Below are 19,010 nucleotides of genomic sequence, written 5' to 3'. Positions count from 1 at the left end.
AATATATTTTGTATTTATACACTATTTTCAATGTATGTTATAGCTACTTCAGAGTTAAGGGCTGGTTTAGTTAATGGGATTTCTTTATTTTTTATTTGTTTCTAGTGTATATTTACACCTTGTAAAATTTTTTACTGCACAATTATCAACACATTACTTTGCATATATTGTGACAGTCATGTTTTAAGTATGACTGACTGATGGACAGATTGGGAATTATTGAATTCATGGACACAATTCAAATCCTTGGCAATGTGGTGGACAGTATTTACATCTGCCCAACCACTTGATAAGTTCTTGGATTTAACCCAATAAAGCTATATCTGTAGTGCTTCCACTTTAATGGTTTTCTTTGGGGGGGGTTCTTTTACTTTTTTTTTTTAATTGTGAAAATACCGTACAGAGGGGTTACAATTACATGGACAAGTTAATGAGTACATTTCTTATCAAGCATTGTTGCCTCCTCCTTTGTTTCCTCTTACCATCCCATCCCAACCCTCCCCTCCCCCCACCCCCACCGCCCCTCACAAAAGTTGTAAAGTTTGTTTTTCAACATAACTTCGTGTACATCTCATTGTTGCAATGGATCAAGAAAATGTAGTATATATATATATATATATATATATATACATATATATATAATTTTAATTCTTTAACATACCTGATTGTACAATTTAATTTAAGAGCAGTATATTAGCATACATATGGCTCTGTAAATAAAAGTGTTACCTGAAGAAATGTTTAAGTTTTATTTGGTGCTAGCCTTGAGCTGAAGAGCTCAGGCACAGTGCCCAGAGTTCAAGCCCCATGACTGATTAATAAAAAAAAAAACTAAAACAAAAAACCCAAGGGTTTTATTTCTAAATTATTAATTTTGGGAATGGTGTTCATCATATTATATTGGAAATAATTTTTGTTTTTGTTTTTTTGTTGGTTGTGGGTCTTGAACTCTGGGCTTGGGCGCTTTCCCTGATCTCTTCAGCTCAAGGTGAGCACTGTACCACTTCAGCCACAGCGCCACTTCCGGTTTTCTGGTAGTTTATTGGAGATAGTCTCACAGACTTTTATGCCCCGGCTGGCTTTGAACCGCGATCCGAAGATCTCAGTCTCCTGAGTAGCTAGGATTACAGGCGTGAACCAACGGCGCCCTGCTTGGAAGTATTGTTAACAAATACTTATACTAGAGATGTGGTAATCGTTGATAGGTTTAAAAGTTTATGTCTTTAGCCGGGCACTGGTGGCTCATGCCTGTAATCCTAGCTACTCAGGAGGCTGAGATCTGAAGATCACGGTTCAAAGCTAGCCCGGGCAGGAAAGTCCATGGGACTCTTGTCTCCAATAAACCACTAGGAAACTGGAAATGCCACTGTGGCTCAAGCCTTAGAGGGCTTGCCTTGAACTGAAGAGAGGAGGGCTAGCACTCAAGCCCAGATTTCAAGCCCCATGACCGATTGAAAAAAAAAGTTTATCTCTTTATTAAACTGTAAAATAATTAAATTATGTTAGCTGGAATACTCAGTTGTTTGATATTTAAGTGTTCAATCTCAGTTAATTATTACAATAACCACAATATAGGAAAATATTATTCTCATGAGATATTAGGAAACTGAGTTTCATTAAGCTTCTTATTCTCCCAAGACCCATAGATAACTGTACATGACCCAATATTTAACTTCTGTTAGGATTTGGGCAAGATGTTCTACTCTCTTCTCCATTTTGAATCTGTCTATGTTTAATAGACCTTTGCTTGACAATTGAAATCAGTCAGGAATCACCTTCTACCAAGACTACTGCAAAGAATACAAATAGACAAGCTAAAAGCCAATCAAGAACTGTTACTTAGCAAGTCATGGTTAATTTCACCATTTCCTGAAAGTAAAACAATCATATGGCTTCATTTCAATGTATTGGACAAAATTAATTCTACTGTGAAGAGAAAACTATGGAAGCACTAATTTTTTGACAGTTGTAATGGTTATGGTTACAGAATACTATTTATACCTGTAGATAAAACATGAGTGTATTATTCCACTAAGTGGATAAAAAGAGAAAAATAGTCAGTTATTTAATTTGTGTGACCAGACTTCTGCTTTTTTTGTCTATCACATTAGCTTTTTTTTGGTTTTAGTATATAATTTTTTATTGTAAAGGTACTGTACAGAAGGATTACAGTTACATGAGTAAGGTATAATGAGTACATTTCCTGTCGAACATAGTTACCTCCTCCGTTGTTGTTCCCCTACCATCCCTTCCCTCCCCACCTCCACAACTGTTCGCTCCCCCATACCCCAAAGTTGTAAAAGTTCATTTTCAGCATAGTCTTGTACATCTCATTGTTACCATAGCTCAAACTGTATCCTTATTGCAGCATTGTGTTATTTCCCTTCCCCTCCCCAAATTAGAAAAGTGTATAAATAAGATGCAGGGCACCAGAATCAAATACACTGAAAGCAGAGGTTATACCATTGGGGGAAGAACATACAAAAGAAATTTTTAAAAAATCACAAACTATATTATAAATAGATTAGAAACAACAGCAAGAAAGAGGAAACTTCTTGTGTCCCTATCTTGGGGTTCATTTCACTTAACATCATCTTATATAGTCATATGTACATAGCTTTTGACCTTTTCTTCTTGTCCTAGTCATATACTAGTTATTGCTAATAAGGGAAACCATAGGACCTATGTTTCTTCGGGCCTGGCTTACTTCATTTAATATAATTTTTTCTGAGTCTTTCCATTTCCTAACAAATGGAACAATGTCATTCTTTCTGAGGGAGGCATAGAATTCCATTGTGTATATATACCACATTTTCTTGATCTAGTCATCTACTGGGTTGGTTCCATATCTTAGCTATGGTGAATAATGCTGCAATAAACATTGTTGTGCTGGTAGTTTCAATTTGGCCTTCTTTGTGATCATTTGGGTAAATGCCCAAATGTGGGATTGCTGGGTCATAGAGGAGCTCTATATGTAGTCTTTAGAGGAAACTCCTTAATGCTTTCCAAGTGGTTGAACAAGTTACACTACCACCAACAATGCAGTAGAGTTCCCTTTAGGCCTCCAGCACCTGTTGTTATTAGATTTCTTGATTATAGCCATTCTAACTGGGGTGAGGTGGAATCTCAGTGTTGTGATTTGCATTTCTTTCAAGTTGAGCATTTCTTCATGTGTCTATTGGCCATTCTTATTTGCTCTTCAGAAAAGACTTTTTAAGTCTTTGGCCCACTTATTTATCTGGCATTCTTTGAGGATTTTTTGTTGGGGGATTTAATTTTTTGAGTTCTAAATATAGTTTAGATATGAGACCCTTGTCTGTTGTATGTCTAGTGAAGATCTTCTGCCAATGTGTGGGCTTGATCTTGCTAGCTATGTCCTTTGCCATGAAGAAACTCTGCAGTTTCATGCAATCCCATTTGTCGAACCTTTTTTGATTTGTTATGTTTCTTTCTGGATCTTTATTAAGAAAATTTCTACCTATGCCAAGGAGCCCTAGAGTTTCTCTTATTTCTTCCTGTAATGTTTTCAGGGTATCTGCTTTGACTTCGAGGTCTTTGATCCATTTGGTGCTGATTCTGGTTCAGGGTGATATATACGGATCTAGCTTTAGTTTTCTACAGGTGTTTAACCAATTTTTCCGGCACTATTTACTGAAGAGGCTGTCTTTCTTCCATTCTATTTTTTAGCTCCCTTATCAAAGGTTAGATGGCTATTGGTCTGTGGGTTAATTTCTAGGTCTTCAGTTCTCTTACATTGGTTCTGAAGTCTGTTCTTGTGCCAGTACCAAGCTGTTTTGATTACTATGGCTTTGTTTGTAATTTGGTATTGATATTCCTCCAGCACTGTTCTTTCTGCTAAGGAATGACTTGGGGTCTTTTATTGTTCCATATGAATTTTTGGGTTGCTTCTGATATTTCCTTGAAGAATTAGGTTAGGATATTGATAGGTATTATATTGAATTTGTAGATAGCCTTTGGCAGTATGGCCATTTTCATGATGTTATTCTTCCCAATCAAGGACCATGAGAATTTTTTCCACTTCCTTAGCTCTGCTTTAATTTCCTTTTTCAGGTTTTTAAAGTTTTCATCATAGAAGTCTTTCAGTGCTTTAGTTAACTCCTAGGTATTTTATTTTTGTGGGGCTATTACAAAGGGAGTTGCTTTCCTGATTTCATCTGAGCTTTTCTTGTTGGCATACAGAAAACCATTGAGTTTTGAGGCTTAATTTTATACCCTACTACTTTGCCAAAGTTTTAGATCAGCTCGAGTAAATTTGGAGTGGAGTCAATGGGGTTCATTTTTTATTCTTTGTCAGTTGTGGGGCCTGATCTCTGGACTTGGGAGCTTTTCCTCAGCTCTTCAGCTCAAGGCTAGATCTCTACCACTTGAGCCACAACAGTACTTATGGCTTTTACTGCTTATGTGGTACTGAGGAATCGAACCCAGGGTCTCATGCATGCATGGCAAGCACTCTACCACTGAGCCACCTTCCCAGCCCCTCCATGGGGTTCTTTAAATACAAGATCATGTCATCTGCAAAGAAGCAGAGGTTTACTTCATCTTTTCCTATTTGTATCCACTTTATGTTTGCATCTTGTCTTATTGTTCTAGCTATGAATTCTAATTCTAAATTGAAGAGCAGTGGAGAGAGTGGACCTCCTTGTCTCATTCCTGAATTTAAAGGAAATGGTGTTAGCTTTTCACCATTAAATATAATGCTGGTTGTAGATTAGTCATAGACAGCCTGAGCAATGTTCCATGGATTCCTAGTTTTTCCATGGCTTTCATCATAAAAGGGTGTTGGATCTTGTCAAATACTTTTTCTGCATCTATTGAGATAATCATGTGGCTCTTATCCTTGCTCTTGTTGATGTTATGAATAATTTTAATTGATTTGCACATATCGAACCAGCTTCACAGCCCTTGAATGAAACCTGTTTGGTCATGACATATGATTTTTTTGATGAGTTGCTGAAGTCGATTGACCAAAATTTTGTAGAGAAGTTTTGCATAGATGCTCATCAAAGAAATGGGTATATAGTTATTTTTCTTTGATGAGTACCTCCCTGGTTTGGGATGTGGGTTGTGATGGATTCATAGAAAGTATTTAGGAGTGAATTTTCACTTTGTTTCATTGAAGAGTTGAAGGAGTTTGGGGAGTTCTGCTTTGAAGGCCTTGTAGAATACAACTGTAAATCCAACCGGTCCTGGGCTTTTATTGGGTGGGAGGTCTCTTATTGCTGTTTCTATTTCGATATGGGTATGCTAAGTTGGTTTAAATTATTTAGTTTAATTTGGAGATATCAATGTTTGCTAGAAATCCTTCATTTCTTCCAGATTCTCAAACTTATTAGCATAAAGGTTTGAGAAGTATTCCCTTATAATGTACTGAATATTTTTTGTTTCTGTGGTGATGTTTCAATTCTCATCTATGATTTTGTTTATTTGTGTGTGTTGTTTCCTTTTTCTGATAGAATTTGCTAAAGGTCTTTCAATTTTGTTAATTTTTTCAAGAACCATCTCTTCATTTTGTTTATTTTCTCTATGCTTGTTTTTGGACTCTAATTCACTTAATTCTGATTTAATTTTAATTATTTCTTTCCATCTATTGTATTGGGGTTTAGCTGGTTGCTCTCTTTCAAGGAGCTTCAGGTGTCTTGTTAAATTGTTAGTTTCATATCTCTCCAATTTGTTGATGTAGGAACTCAGAGCTATAAACTTGCCTCTGAGTACTGTTTTTGCTGTGTCCCAGAGGAGTTGGTAATTTGTGTGTTCGTTTTTGTTAAATATGGACATTTGTATTTCCATTCTAATCTCTTCCATGACCCACTAGTGGTTCAACTTGGTGTTGTTCAGCCTCCATGTGTTGCAGGATTTTCTTTGGTGGCTTTTGGTGTTGAATTCTAATTTTATTCCCTTGTGGCCTGAGAGAATGCAGAGCATAATTTCAATGTTTCTGTATTCGGACAAATTTGCTTTGTGACCTTAAATGTGGTCTATTTTGGAGAATGTTCCATGTGCTGTTGAGAAGAACGTGTATTATGATTCTACTAGGTGAAATATTTGGTAGATATCTGTTAACTCTAGTTGGTCTATGTACTTGTTTAGATCTTTGGTTTCTCTTTTGGGTTTTTGCTGGGTTGTTCTATCCAGTAGGGATACTGGTGTGTTTAAGTCCCCACAATTAATGTCTTTGGACCTGTGTTTGATTTTGGGGAAAATAGTGTTTCTTGGATAAATTTGGGTGCTCTCTTATTTGGTGAATAGATATTTAAAATTGTAATATCCTCCTGAAGGAGAGATGCCTTAATTAGTATGTAATGACCTTCTTTATCTGTTCTTGCTAATTTTAATTTGAAGTCTATATTCCCGCCTGGTTATTGGGACCATTTGCTTGGTAGATTTCATACCAGTCTTTCACTTTCAGAATATGTTTATTTTTATGAGCAAGGAGTGTATCTTAAAGTTAGCCAATAAGAAGAGTTTTCTTTTTGATCCAACTAAACAATCTAAGTCGCTTAATTTTTTGAGTGATTAATATTGAGAGTTAGGACTAAGAGGTGTTTGATAGTTCCTGCCATCCAACTTCTTGTGGGCTCTGCCGACTGGGTTCTTCCTATGATTCTTGTATTCTCTGCTTGGGGGCTTTTTATTGGATTTTATTGTGTTCTTGTTGGTTTTCTTTTTTCTTTCTTTTTTTTTTGGTTGGTTGTGGGGCTTGAACTCGGGGCCTGGGCACTTTCCCTCAGCTCTTCAGCTCAAGGCAAGCGCTCTTCCACATCGTCACTTCCTCTTGTTGGTTTTCTATGTGTAGAACATCTTTAAGTATCTTTTGTAGGGCTGATTTGGTTGAAATATATTATTTCAATTTTTCTTTGTTTTGGAAGTTTTTTATTTGTATTTCTGTTATAGAAAGATTTTAGCTGGGTACAGTATTCTTGTTTGATAGTTGTTTGTCTTTAGGGCATGGCATACATCATTCCAGGCTCTTGATTTCATTGTCTCTGCTTAGAAATCTGAAGTTATTCTGATTGTTTTCCTTTTATAGGTGATTGGTCTTTACTCCCTGACAGCTTTAAGGATCCTTTCCATGGTCTCAGGGATCTTGTGGGGATTACCTTGTGGTGGTGGGATGTCCTGTTCTGTTCTGGTCTTTTTGGGGTTCTAGAGGCTTCTTGTATCTGAATGTGCCTATCTTTTTGCATGTTTGGAAGTTCTCTGCTAGAATCCTGTTAAATAAATTTCCTGGACCCTTGACTTCTTTCTCTAGGCTCTCTTATACACTCATTAGCCTCAGATTAGGGTTTCTGATGCTGTCTTCTAAACGTTGAGTAGATCTATCATATTTCTTCGATTTGTCTTGAATACTTGTATGTTCTTTTTCTATAATATCTGGGCTGTCTTCAATCCCAAAGATTTGATCCTCTGCATGGTCTAACCTATGTCAAGACTTCCTACTTTGTTTTTTATTTCCTTTTCTTCTAATTGGTCAGATTTGATGGCTTCAGATTCTTTGTTGTACCTTTGTTTTAGATCTTGAATGGAGTTCTTTACCTCCTTCATTTGATTTTCAGTGTTCTTCCTCAAATCCTTTAGTTGATTGGTTATAGTTTCTTTGGACTCCATTTCCTTCTGTTGGGCTTCATTCAGCATTCCCTTTGTGGTCTCCATGGATTCTTATAGCTTTCTATTTGTGGATTCCATGAATGCCTCTAATAATCTTTGATTATTCTTGTCCAGCTCATGCAATTCCTCTATTAATCTTTGATTAACCTCATCACACTCATACATTTTCCTATAATGCTCACATAGAGTCCTTTCCTGGCTTTCAATGTATTCATTCAGAATGTTTACCAGTAGTGTTGGTAGACCCTTTTGGTAACTCTCCTTTGGATTATTCATTAACTAACTTTTTGTTGCCTGATTATCTTGAACAAGAGTTGAGATATATGGACTTGCCCTTTTTATTGTTTGTCTCCTGCTTATTCTGTCCATTTGGATATGAAAGCCAAACTGATTCTGTGCTAGAATACTATTTTAAGGCAAGCATCAACCAGAGCCCTGTAGTTTTACAGATTGTTTGATGCAGTCAAAATGAGGAATACAGATACAATCTACTTCAACAGATACAATCTAGTTCAACAACATACAACTAGGCATCAATGGACTAAGAAAAATCAAAGAGGGTCTCAGCAGACCAGAAATTAATTGGTTTAGGGAGAATTGGTAAGAGAAAATGAGATTAGAGTAACTTAGGGAGGGACAGTGAGAGAGGGAATATAACCAAGATGTAAATTCAGAGAGGGAAATGATAGAAGGAAAGGAGAAGAGAGATAAAGAAAAAGGAAAAAATGTGAAAAGGAAATAGCTCAAGAATTATTAAAGTAGTTAAGGCTGAGAATTTGTGAATTGAAGAATCAATATCTGAATTAAGTATGCACACAATGAAGGATAAAGTATAATAATTGAAGACAGGTATTTATCTGGGGATGAACAGAGCAGCAATTAAGTAAGGCAAAAAAAAAAGGACCAAAAGGGAAAAGAGTGTAAAGAGAATAAAAAACAAACAGGAACAAAAGAGAAACAACAAAATAAAACAAAAAATGTCTAAAATAAAAGCAATAAAAATATACAACAGTTTTTTTTATTAAGGTAGTAAAAAAGAGTTCTTCAATTTTTTGGGGGGTGGGGGATCTTGTGTCTCTCCTGTGTCTGTAACAAGTCTTGGTGGAGTCTCTGCTTTGCTTGTGCTGTTGGTTTTTCTGTGGCTTGGTTAGGTGCTTAAATCAGTTTGAGCAGGCAGAAGGAAGCTGTGACTTACCCAGGACTTTATGATCCTTCTCCCAGGCTAGTTCAATGAGAGAACAACTTAGTTTGAGTATGACAAAAGAGGGAGATGGTTGTTTGCTCTAGTTTGGTGTTGTTGTGATGGAACTAGGTTGTAGGTAAATCTGTGGCCTGTCAGCAATCAGTAGCTTTCCCCTGATGGGCTAGCTCCTGAGAGAGTCACTTCTCAGGATTTATGTGTCTCAAATTTCAATTTTTTGTACCCTCCAGCAGCTAGATTTGCTGCCAGAGCTGCAGATGGGTAGGGTAGCCTCTCAGTCTGTTTACCCACTAAGGATAGTCACCTCACCCATGTAAAGCTGCCTCTGCTTGAGTAGGGCAACTTTCCCTTGGGGTGGAGCTGAGTCCCTCAGGTCATGTTCCTTTGACCTATTGAATGGCTTCTATTGTATTCTTCCAAGGAATGAGTATGTGTTAGCTGCTCTGGCCTGGTCTTTGTCAGTATCAAAGATGGAGTTCTTCACTGGTGGTGGGGGAGGGGCTACCTTCCCATTGCTGCTCAGTGAGAAGGAGTGAGGATGTCTGTGGGGTACTCATGCCTTTCCCTTGATTTCCGGGCAGTCTGTGGTCTGTTACTATATGTGGTCAGCAGTTCTTGCTGGCGGAGAATAGAATCCGCTCACACACCACCTCTGTTGCCTTTGTCCCAGGCTCTCTCTGTTGATATGGCAGCCATGTCCATGGCAACGGACCCAGAAGTGCTTGAATATGTATACCTAACCAAACTGCCTGAATTTTTCCTCTCTGGCCAAACTGTCTGTACTATGATGGTACACTACACTTGGATTTTTCCACTGGAACACTAAAACTGGTTTCTATGTGAGAACTTGTTTAATCCTCAGCTTCTCCTCTGCCATCTTCCTCTGGATTCGTCCACATTAGCTTTAAAATATGGCTTACTTGGTGAAATTAACTGTAATAAAATAGTATTATGTAACTGGTAGATTTGTAGACCATGAATCTACTGAATAATTTTGAGATTTCTGATGGATGTTGACAACAACTTTAAATTTGTGCTCCTTCATAATTTTCTTTTAATTTAAAGAATTTGTTGGAACTTTTTTTTCTTATGAAATACATCAGGTATATAAAGAAAATACTAATTATTTCTGCATAATTGAATTGCTTTTCCACATTAGCATATGTGCACATTGTTGAAATTAAATGGAAGACAAATACTACAAGCAAGATTTTAAATAATACGTTTGCTTTATGTTTTGTTTGTTTGTTTGTTTGTTTTTCAGTCATGGGGTTGAACTCAGTTCCTAAGCACTGTCCTGAGCTCTCAGCTTTTACTCCAGGCTATTGCTCTACCACTTAGAACCACAGCTCCACTTCCATATTTCTGGTGGTTAATTGGAGAAAAGAGTCTCATGGAATTTCCTGCCCCAGCTGGCTTTGAACCACAATCCTCAGATCTCAGTCTCATGAGTAGCTATGATTATAGGCAGCTGTCACCAATTCTTGGCTTACTAACATGTTTTGTTTCTTCTTCCTCTTCTTCCTCTTCTTCCTCTTCTTCCCCTTCTTCCTCTTCTTCCTCTTCTTCCTCTTCTTCCTCTTCTTCCTCTTCTTCCTCTTCTTCCTCTTCTTCTTCTTCTTCTTCTTCTTCTTCTTCTTCTTCTTCTTCTTCTTCTTCTTCTTCTTCTTCTTCTTCTTCTTCTTCTTCTTCTTCTTCTTCTTCTTCTTCTTCTTCTTCTTCGCAGGTTGTGATGTTCGAAATCGGGGCCTGGGCTCTGTCCCTCAATTTCTTTTCTTCAAGTCTAGCAATCTACCACTGGAGCCACCATTCCAGTTTCCCCTTTTTCGGTGATTAATTTGAGATAATAGTCTCACGGATTTTCCTGCTTAGACTGGAAACGTATCAATGTATATGTTTAAAATGTATTGTATCAACAAGTATAATGTGATCAATACAGCACTGTCAATGACTTTCCTATTAGTTTTCATTTTAAATAAAAGTTGCAACGTATTCCTAAAATGCTTAGATGTTTTTCTCTGCTGTCTTATTACTGAACTCCTGGGCTTGCATTAGTAGCATCAGATTGAGGTATTGTCTCATACTTAGGGAGTTATACTTTACTTAACAATAATGTAGCCTCTGGATCCACCCAATTGGACATATACAGAAGGCACCACAAATGAAATTTTCACGGTACCTCACTCAGAATTCATTCTTTCTTTAGGATTACTCTAATAATTGATTGGTAGAAGCATTAGTGGAGATCAATAGTCTTGTTTGGTGTGTGTGTGTGTGTGTGTGTGTGTGTGTGTTTGTGTGCTGGTTCTTGGGCTTGAACTCAAGGCCTATATGCTCTCCCAAAAGGTTTTTCCTCAAGGCTAGTGCTCTACCACTTGAGCCACAGCTTCACTTCTGGCTCTTTGCTAATTAATTGGACACAAGAGTCTCAGGGACTTTCTTTCCCAGGCTGCCTTTGAATTATGATCCTTGATCTCATCTGCCTGAGTAGGTAGAATTTCCCAACATGAGTGACTGGTGTGGCTATCAATATCTTAAGAGAAACTTTCCTTTTATTTAAAATATAATAGAGGTTCAAATTGTAATGTCTTTGTCTTTTTTATTTTTTATTTTTTTGGTTGGCTGTGGTGCTTGAACTCAGGGCCTGGGCACTGTCCTTGAGCTCTTTTGCTCCACAGCACTACATCTGATTCCCTGTCTGTGATGGCTTTGAACCATGATTCTTAGATCTTAGGTTTCTGAACAGCTAAGATTACAGGCGTGAGCAGCTGGAATGTGGCTCTTGCTCTATCTTTATAGCTGGTATTCAGATCATCCTTTGTATTTTGTTACGAAAGCATATCTTTCTCCGGGGACCTGCCTTTTGAGGTATATTTTCAGAAGAGCATATGTCAGTCAGTGCTCATGAATTTTAGGACCTCCTTCTTCAAAATAAATTTTAGTATGTATACTCAGCAGTTGATGTTAAATAGTTCAGAAATAAGACAAAGGGGAAAGATAAGTTGTGGTATTATATAATTATTTACTGCAAAATGAGTTGGTAATATGTTTGTCATTTAGACAGACCACATACGATTAAGGATGACAGAATGAATTCATATTTGGATAAGAAAACACTGTCATTGACTTGAACTTATATTAGTTTTGAGCAGTTGTCAAGTTGTAATATACTAACAGTAAACCAACTTCAAAAAAGTGCCTTGTCTCACACATGCACATGCACACACACACACACACACACACACACACACACACACACACACACACACAGATATATCCCCATGTACATGCACCCTGTACATTAGCTACAACATAGAGGTTATATGTAATGGAGCAATATTTTACCAACCAATTCCGCTCAATGAAATACAATACAAAACCAAGATGATTGCAAGTAATGAAATTTGTGGTGTCCACAGGAGATTGATTAACTTTATCATTTATAGTTGGTAATAATGTCAGGAAGAAACAATTTTCTTGCCATTTCTAGAGTTACTCAGTAGGTCATACAGTTGAGCATTGTGCCTTTATTCCATGTGATTTAATTCCCTGTACATCCAAACTAATCTTTGAAATTCAATAATGCATTGTTCAGGTTTTAGTTACTGTGTCTTAAAATGGCATGCAGGGAATACTTACATCTTGCAGCATTTTAATTTAGAAACAAATGTACTGGGACTTTGAGTTTTACGATTACTTAGTGAAATTTGTCAGCCTAAGTCTTAGAATAATGAATGAGTAAGGTACAATTTATTTGAGCAAGTCTTTGGTGAATAATTAATTTTTAATTGTTGGGTACACTTAAGAAATGATTTCCTATAATATCCAGAAATAAACTCATTTGACACCTACTAATTTTTGAAGCTCTTGAGCTTGACTGCAGACCCTTTAGGATGATGGTGAAGCTAAAATTATAGGTTTGTTTGTCTTTCAAGGTAGTGCTGATATATTGACACTACACTTATCTGACATGTTTGTTCTAGCAACCACAGCTCCAGAGATTTCGTGTAGTTCTTAGATTCCTTTGAGTCATATTTAATGTAATCATTATTTAAACATGGAACCAAGTTACTCCTTTCTTGCTGAATAATTCTCTACTTAGTTTTTTTCCCTACTTTCCAATTGTTCCTTCTGATACCCTGTGCTTTCTTCTCTCATTCCCTCCTTTGCTTTTTTTCTTCATTGATTTTAATGGTCCTGAGGTTTGAATTCAGAGCCTCATACATGATTTATATATAATCCATGGTTCCAGCTGATTTTTACATTGATTATTTTTTATGTAGGTCAACCTTCATTTCATGGGCCAACTTGAGCTGGTGTTTTACTTGGTTGTTAGCGATGACAGATGTGCACCCAGGCATTTTGCTTCCCTTGTAGCTGATACAACGGAAACACATCACCATACCCAGCCAATGGTTGGGATGGAGTCTCTCAAACTTTTTTTTGCTTAAGAATGTTGGCTAACTTTGATCTCCTAATCTCTGACTCCCAAGTTTCTAGTAATACAAGCTTACGTCATCATAACTGGCTTTTATTTTTGTTTTTGAAACTTATTTTGACAACAGTGCCAGAACTGGATGGGCCAAGTGCCTACAAAAATCAGGGCAACAAAGAAACATAGGTACCATGGTTTCCCTTATTTGCAATATCTAGTATATGTATGAGTCAAGCAGAAAAGGTCAGATAATGTGTTGTTAGGAAAATGAACCCTTAGATATGTATTTAAATGTTTTTTATTCTTTCATGCATTTGTTTCTAACGCATTTATAAGATTATTTCTTTGTTGCTTTGTATGTCCCTCCCCCACAGTATAACCCCTGCTTTCACTATATTTGATGTCGTATAATTTGTGGAGGGGAAGGGGAAAAACAAGTCGTTTAAATAAGGATACAGGTGGACCCGTTGCAACAATGAGAAGTACAAGTTGTCATGTCGAAAACGAACTTTACAACTTTGGTGGGCGGGGGGAGGATTAGGTAGGGGGGGGAGGCTGGGAAGGGATGTGAAAGGTAAACAAAGGAGGAGGCTGCAATGCTTGATAAGAAATGTACTCATTATCTTGCCCATGTAATTGTAACCCCTCTGTACAGTATGTTCACAATAAAAAAAATTTAAAAAAAATCAGGGCAAGGGGGCTGGGAAGATGGCTCGTGGTAGAGCGCTTGCCTTGCATGCATGAGGCCCTGGGTTCAATTCATCAGCACCACATAAGCAAAAAGAAAAACGCCGGAAGTGGTGTGCCCAGGCCCGGAGTTCAGGCCCCACGACCGGACCAAGAAAAAAAAATCAGGGCAAGGCCTCTAGAGGTGAGTGTAAGAGTCATAAGAGTGTAGGTGAGCACAGTCACAGTGTGAATGAGAAGGAAAAGTCAATTCCAAGTTCAGCCAGGACTGAAAGGTACAGAGGTGGCAATGATACATATTAGACTGGGGGAAGTAATGAAGGCAGAGCTGGTAGCTTAATATAGATAGTATCTCAATATAGATATGATATTTTCCTAATATTTATTTATTTTTATTGTTATTGTATGAAGAAGTTTGAATTTCAGAAGTCAGGCTATGAGGACCATGCACCTTGATCAATGTCACCCATTCCATTGTTTTCCTCTATCTTTATCCATCCTGCCCCCTACTCTCATTATGTAATTCAATTTTTTACATAATATTCATTGAATATGAGTGCATTTGTTCACTCTTCCTCCTTCCATTCATGCACCCCCATTTTATCTGTGCATTTTCAATATGTGAGATTAACACCAGAGAGATATTGAAAATTTAGCAATTACCAGTTGAAACAATGATGCCTAAAATACGGAAGAAAAGCTCATAATATTGTTCATTGAATTACAATTAAAGTGAAGATGCTGTACTATTTTACACAAAGCCACCCATAACTACTTGTACTCTGGCATTGTTGGATACAGTTTCCTGAAAGGAAGGAAGTATTAGAAATATGCATTTCCCCCAGCAGTAACCACCAGCTAGAAGAATTTTGAGTATTAATTTTAACTAATACAACTGAGTCATATAACTTTTATTCTTTTCAATAGTAATTTTAAGTTTAAATTTAAATAATCATATGTGACATGTGACTTCTTTATTGACAATTGCCTCCCCAGAGGACCATCAAAGAACTTCTGTTGTACTTCTAATTAACCTTGAAACTCTGGGTCCATCACCCCAGAATGTGGCTGTTCCTGTGCAAAATTTCAGTGCAAAAATTAAACAAACTGGTTAGTAGAACTTGACATTTTAGGAGAATAATTGCTATCAAGTTTTTTTCTTATATGAACAACAACTTGAATTCTAGATATAGCATATATATTGCAGTACTTCCCTGGACCAAGCTGAAACAATATGAAATATTCTATCTATTGAATACCTATTTAAAAAAAAACAAATGAAGGATCTGGGACGGTGGCTCAGTGGTAGACTACTTGCCTTGAATACATGAGGCCCTGGGTTCGAGTCCTCAGCACCACATAAGCAGAAAAAGCCAGAAGTGGCACTGTGGCTCAAGTAGCAGAGCGCTAGCCTTGAGCTGAAGAGTTAAGGGACAGCGCCCAGGCCCAGAGTTCAGGCCCCATGCTGACAAAAAAAATGAAAATAAAATATGACAAAATTTATAGATTATAGAATCCCTGTATATTCATGTAGTTTTCCATTCATATATTAACATTTTTTAAATTTTACATTCAGTGGTGTTTATTCAGATCTAAAATAATGGTGAGACCAAAGGAGGATATTCTTAGGAGAGAAACACAAAAGGCACAATATTTATGTGCATCTGATCATGTAGCATAATATGTATCAAAATGAACTCCAGGAAATGGAAACAAGAAGTTTTGTCTTTGTTGCTGTTTTCCATTTTCTTTCTCTTTCTTCTTGTTTGGTTATCTCTCTTTGGGATAGTGGTGGTTGTGGGGGGTGGGGAGGACAGAATGGATGGGACCCAGTTTGAACAAATGTAGTAGTGATACTCACTTAGACACTATGTTGAAAATGACCTATACAACTTGAATGAAGGCACAGGAGGGAAAATCTGGGAAAAAATGAGGGAAAGGGTGACATTGTTCAAAAAGAAATGTAATGTGCTTAATCCTGGATTCTTCTCTCTCTCTCTTCCTGTGTTTCTGTCTGTCTCTCTGTCTTTGTCTCTGTCTCTCTCTCCCTCATATATCTGTGTGTGTGTGTGTGTGTGTGTGTGTGTGTGTGTGTGTGTGTTTATACACTGCTTAACACTGTAGATACCATATTACTTGTAGAGGAAAAAACCTTCAGTTAATATAATACTATTATGACTTAAAACATATTTTACTTCCAAAGGCTAAGTGGTGTTTAAACTTATGAAACAATGTGCATTCATCCAAAATTCTAACTAAACAAAGTATTGTATGACTAAGAGAAGCTTGATTTTTGCAATATGCTGCATAAATTGCTTGCGATTTGGCTGCTTGTTCTTTGCTTTGTGTATATAAGAATTACTGAAAAAATCATTTCCAAGTTATCTTTTCAAATAATATGACTTACTTGTTTGGTTGTTGCTGCAAAACCTCAAAAAGTAAGTACAGCTTATTTTTATAACTTTTTAAAAAAATTTAAGTCCATTCTTTTAAATGTGCTGTCTTATATATTTTCTTAGGAAGTAGCCATTAAAAGTGTGTATTCCAAATTCTAATAGCTTTTTTGCTTTGTTGTTGCTCTCCAATTTCAAAAGACATATCCAAATTTAGTTTATGAAATGGAGATCTCAAAGTATGAAATCCTTGCAGATAATCCATTTAAGACTAATAGTCAACCCCACAGGTATTGTATTTTCTGGATTTATAAAAACTTTCACAGCTCACTATGAATAGAAAATAGTAACTGGTTTTATTATCTTTTTTATTGTTATTTCAGTGAATATTTTATTCCTTTCCTTAATGATTTTTATAAGCAATGCACAATTAATATGTAGAGACAATATGAGAGATCTGAGGTTAAGAATCATTTTTTTGTGTTTAGAGTATTACTGTTGGGTTTCTTTTTATTGTAAAGGTGATGTACGAAAGGATTACAGTTATGTAAGTAAAGAAATGAGTACAATTCCTCTCACTGTTGGGTTTCTTCACATCCACTTGAAATATTTTGGTGTACTGGCTTGTAGGCTTAGGTTAATATGTTCAAAATGGATCATAATGACATAAAACCATCACTTTTCAAACAACTGACTGTAGTAAGCATTCTATTATTAGATATTTTAGAACAACCTGAGTTGAAGTTCTAACTTTTAATGTAAATTTGTATAGCTATTATGCAGAACAATTGGGAGATTATTTTAAAAACTCAATACTGAATTACCATATAATCTAACTATCTCACTCCTGGGTATAGATCTAAAGGAAATCAAGTCAACATAGCAAAGAGATACCTGTAAATTTCAATAAGTTTTGTGATACTATTCACAGTATCTAAGATATGGACCCAGATATGGTACCCATCAAAGAATGTATGGACTTAGGAAAGATATGTATACAAAAAAAAAAAAAGAAAGATTTTGTTAGGTTCTGAATTCCCACTCCAGGGAATTAATTGATTGTAATGAAATAATTTACAATGGTCTTTTGTTACAACATAATTTTATAATAGTGATAAATTTGAAAGAAAAATTTAAGTCCAATATTTAATATAGTACATAAATTAAATAGACTTGCATGTAGTTATTACATTTTATAAATATGGTTCCTAAAGCTATGTAACAGTGTTTACTTTGTAATAAGAGGCACTCATATGAACAAAACCTGGAAGGTAATAAAAGATGTAAAATTAACTATGATATCGAACGTTGAAAATAGGACGACGTTGATTTTCTATCATTTTTTAAACAGTAAATGCATATAATTTATAGCATAACCCAGGGGCCCAGTTCTAAACTCCATACATAAAAAGGCCAGTATTTGAGGCAGCAGATGGATTCTATCATCCAGGTGGAGATGCTAATGTCACAATATCAGCATGGGAAACAGGGCAGAAACACTAACCTTTGAATGAATGGAGCACATCAAGGACACAGACAGAGCTGCCTACAAAAACATTCTGTTCTCTAAACACAGAGAGTCTGTTACTGCAGTGATGGCAATTTAACCATTTAGCCTTTTGTTTAAAGTGTTTTCTTTAAAAGAATGTAGTAGATATCATTCAGTACCTGCTTCCTATATGGTTTTAAGAAATAGTCTGCCCACACAGTACCCTAGTTGCCAAAAAAAATAGCAATGCCGCTGTGGATTACGAAAATATAGTAGTTTGCCTTTATGCACATTTTTCTGTGCTTTGCAGTGTGGGTAATCCAAGGAAAATATCCTTTCAAAATTAGAAACCAAGGTTTCATATTTTGGCAAAATGAATTTACAAACTTCTGCTATAATGAAACTGTTTCTTTGAGAGCTGAATCTGCAAGAATGAGATAATTCTGATTCCTACTATAAATTTTTGCATGTTCCTATGCTTTTATAAGTGTGTTTTTTAAGCATATGAGTATTAAAAGTTTGATATGGGAGGCAGTAGTGGTCATATATGCTTCTAAGTGTTATTCATTCTGATTCAATGTTTGGTGAGACAACCAGTATGGCTAGTGGACCTACATTATTGGTGAGAATAGCTTCAGTCTTTTGAGAGGTTGCTAAAATCCCCAGAAAGCTTTCAGTTCACCAATATTCAATCATATTAATTGTTTTCAAGGAAATATTAATGATTACAATTGTAAAAAACAAATTGAAAAAGAAATTCTTGAGGAAAATTCTCAAATTGAAATATGTTCATATGTCTGCATTTTCAGGTGGAAGTGAATCTTCCTGGGATAAGGATAAGATGCAGTCTGCTCTTGCTCCTCCTGGACCTCAACATGGAATTACTCATGCAGCACTGGCTGGCCAGCCAGGCCTTGCAGGAACTCCCACCCTTAATCCACTGCAGCAGAACCACCTGCTAACCAATCGTATGTACACTTGTTTCCAAAATATATGATTTGAGAAAAATCTAAGTCAAGACCCACTAGATCCCTTGGCTAACACAGATTGGTTTGTTTTCCTTCAATAAGGTTTAATGATTTGAAATCATAAGGGGAGGTAAAGTTGGACTCATTTCAAAGTAGAAGAGTCACAGAATGGAGGTAGCTGGGAGGTCTGGGTGGACAATATAGCAGAGTA

At 36.4% G+C, this 19,010-nt stretch overlaps 1 protein-coding gene across 1 annotated transcript in view; it reads left to right on the top strand.

Annotated features, from left to right (window-relative positions):
* The window catches only part of Dach2 (dachshund family transcription factor 2), a 579,439-nt gene that overhangs the window by 472,467 nt on the left and 87,962 nt on the right, over window positions 1-19,010 (top strand). The window contains exon 5 of the mRNA XM_070040108.1: window positions 18,641-18,799. Coding sequence (XP_069896209.1) covers window positions 18,641-18,799 — 159 coding nt within the window. The remainder of the gene's footprint in view (window positions 1-18,640; window positions 18,800-19,010) is intronic.

Source organism: Dipodomys merriami, unplaced genomic scaffold (genome assembly GCF_024711535.1).
Source record: "Dipodomys merriami isolate MVZ:Mamm:240054 unplaced genomic scaffold, mDipMer1.0.p SCAF_3, whole genome shotgun sequence".
Lineage (NCBI taxonomy): Eukaryota > Metazoa > Chordata > Mammalia > Rodentia > Heteromyidae > Dipodomys > Dipodomys merriami.
Note: the sequence above shows the minus strand (reverse complement) of the source record. Positions and strands in the feature narration are given on the sequence as shown.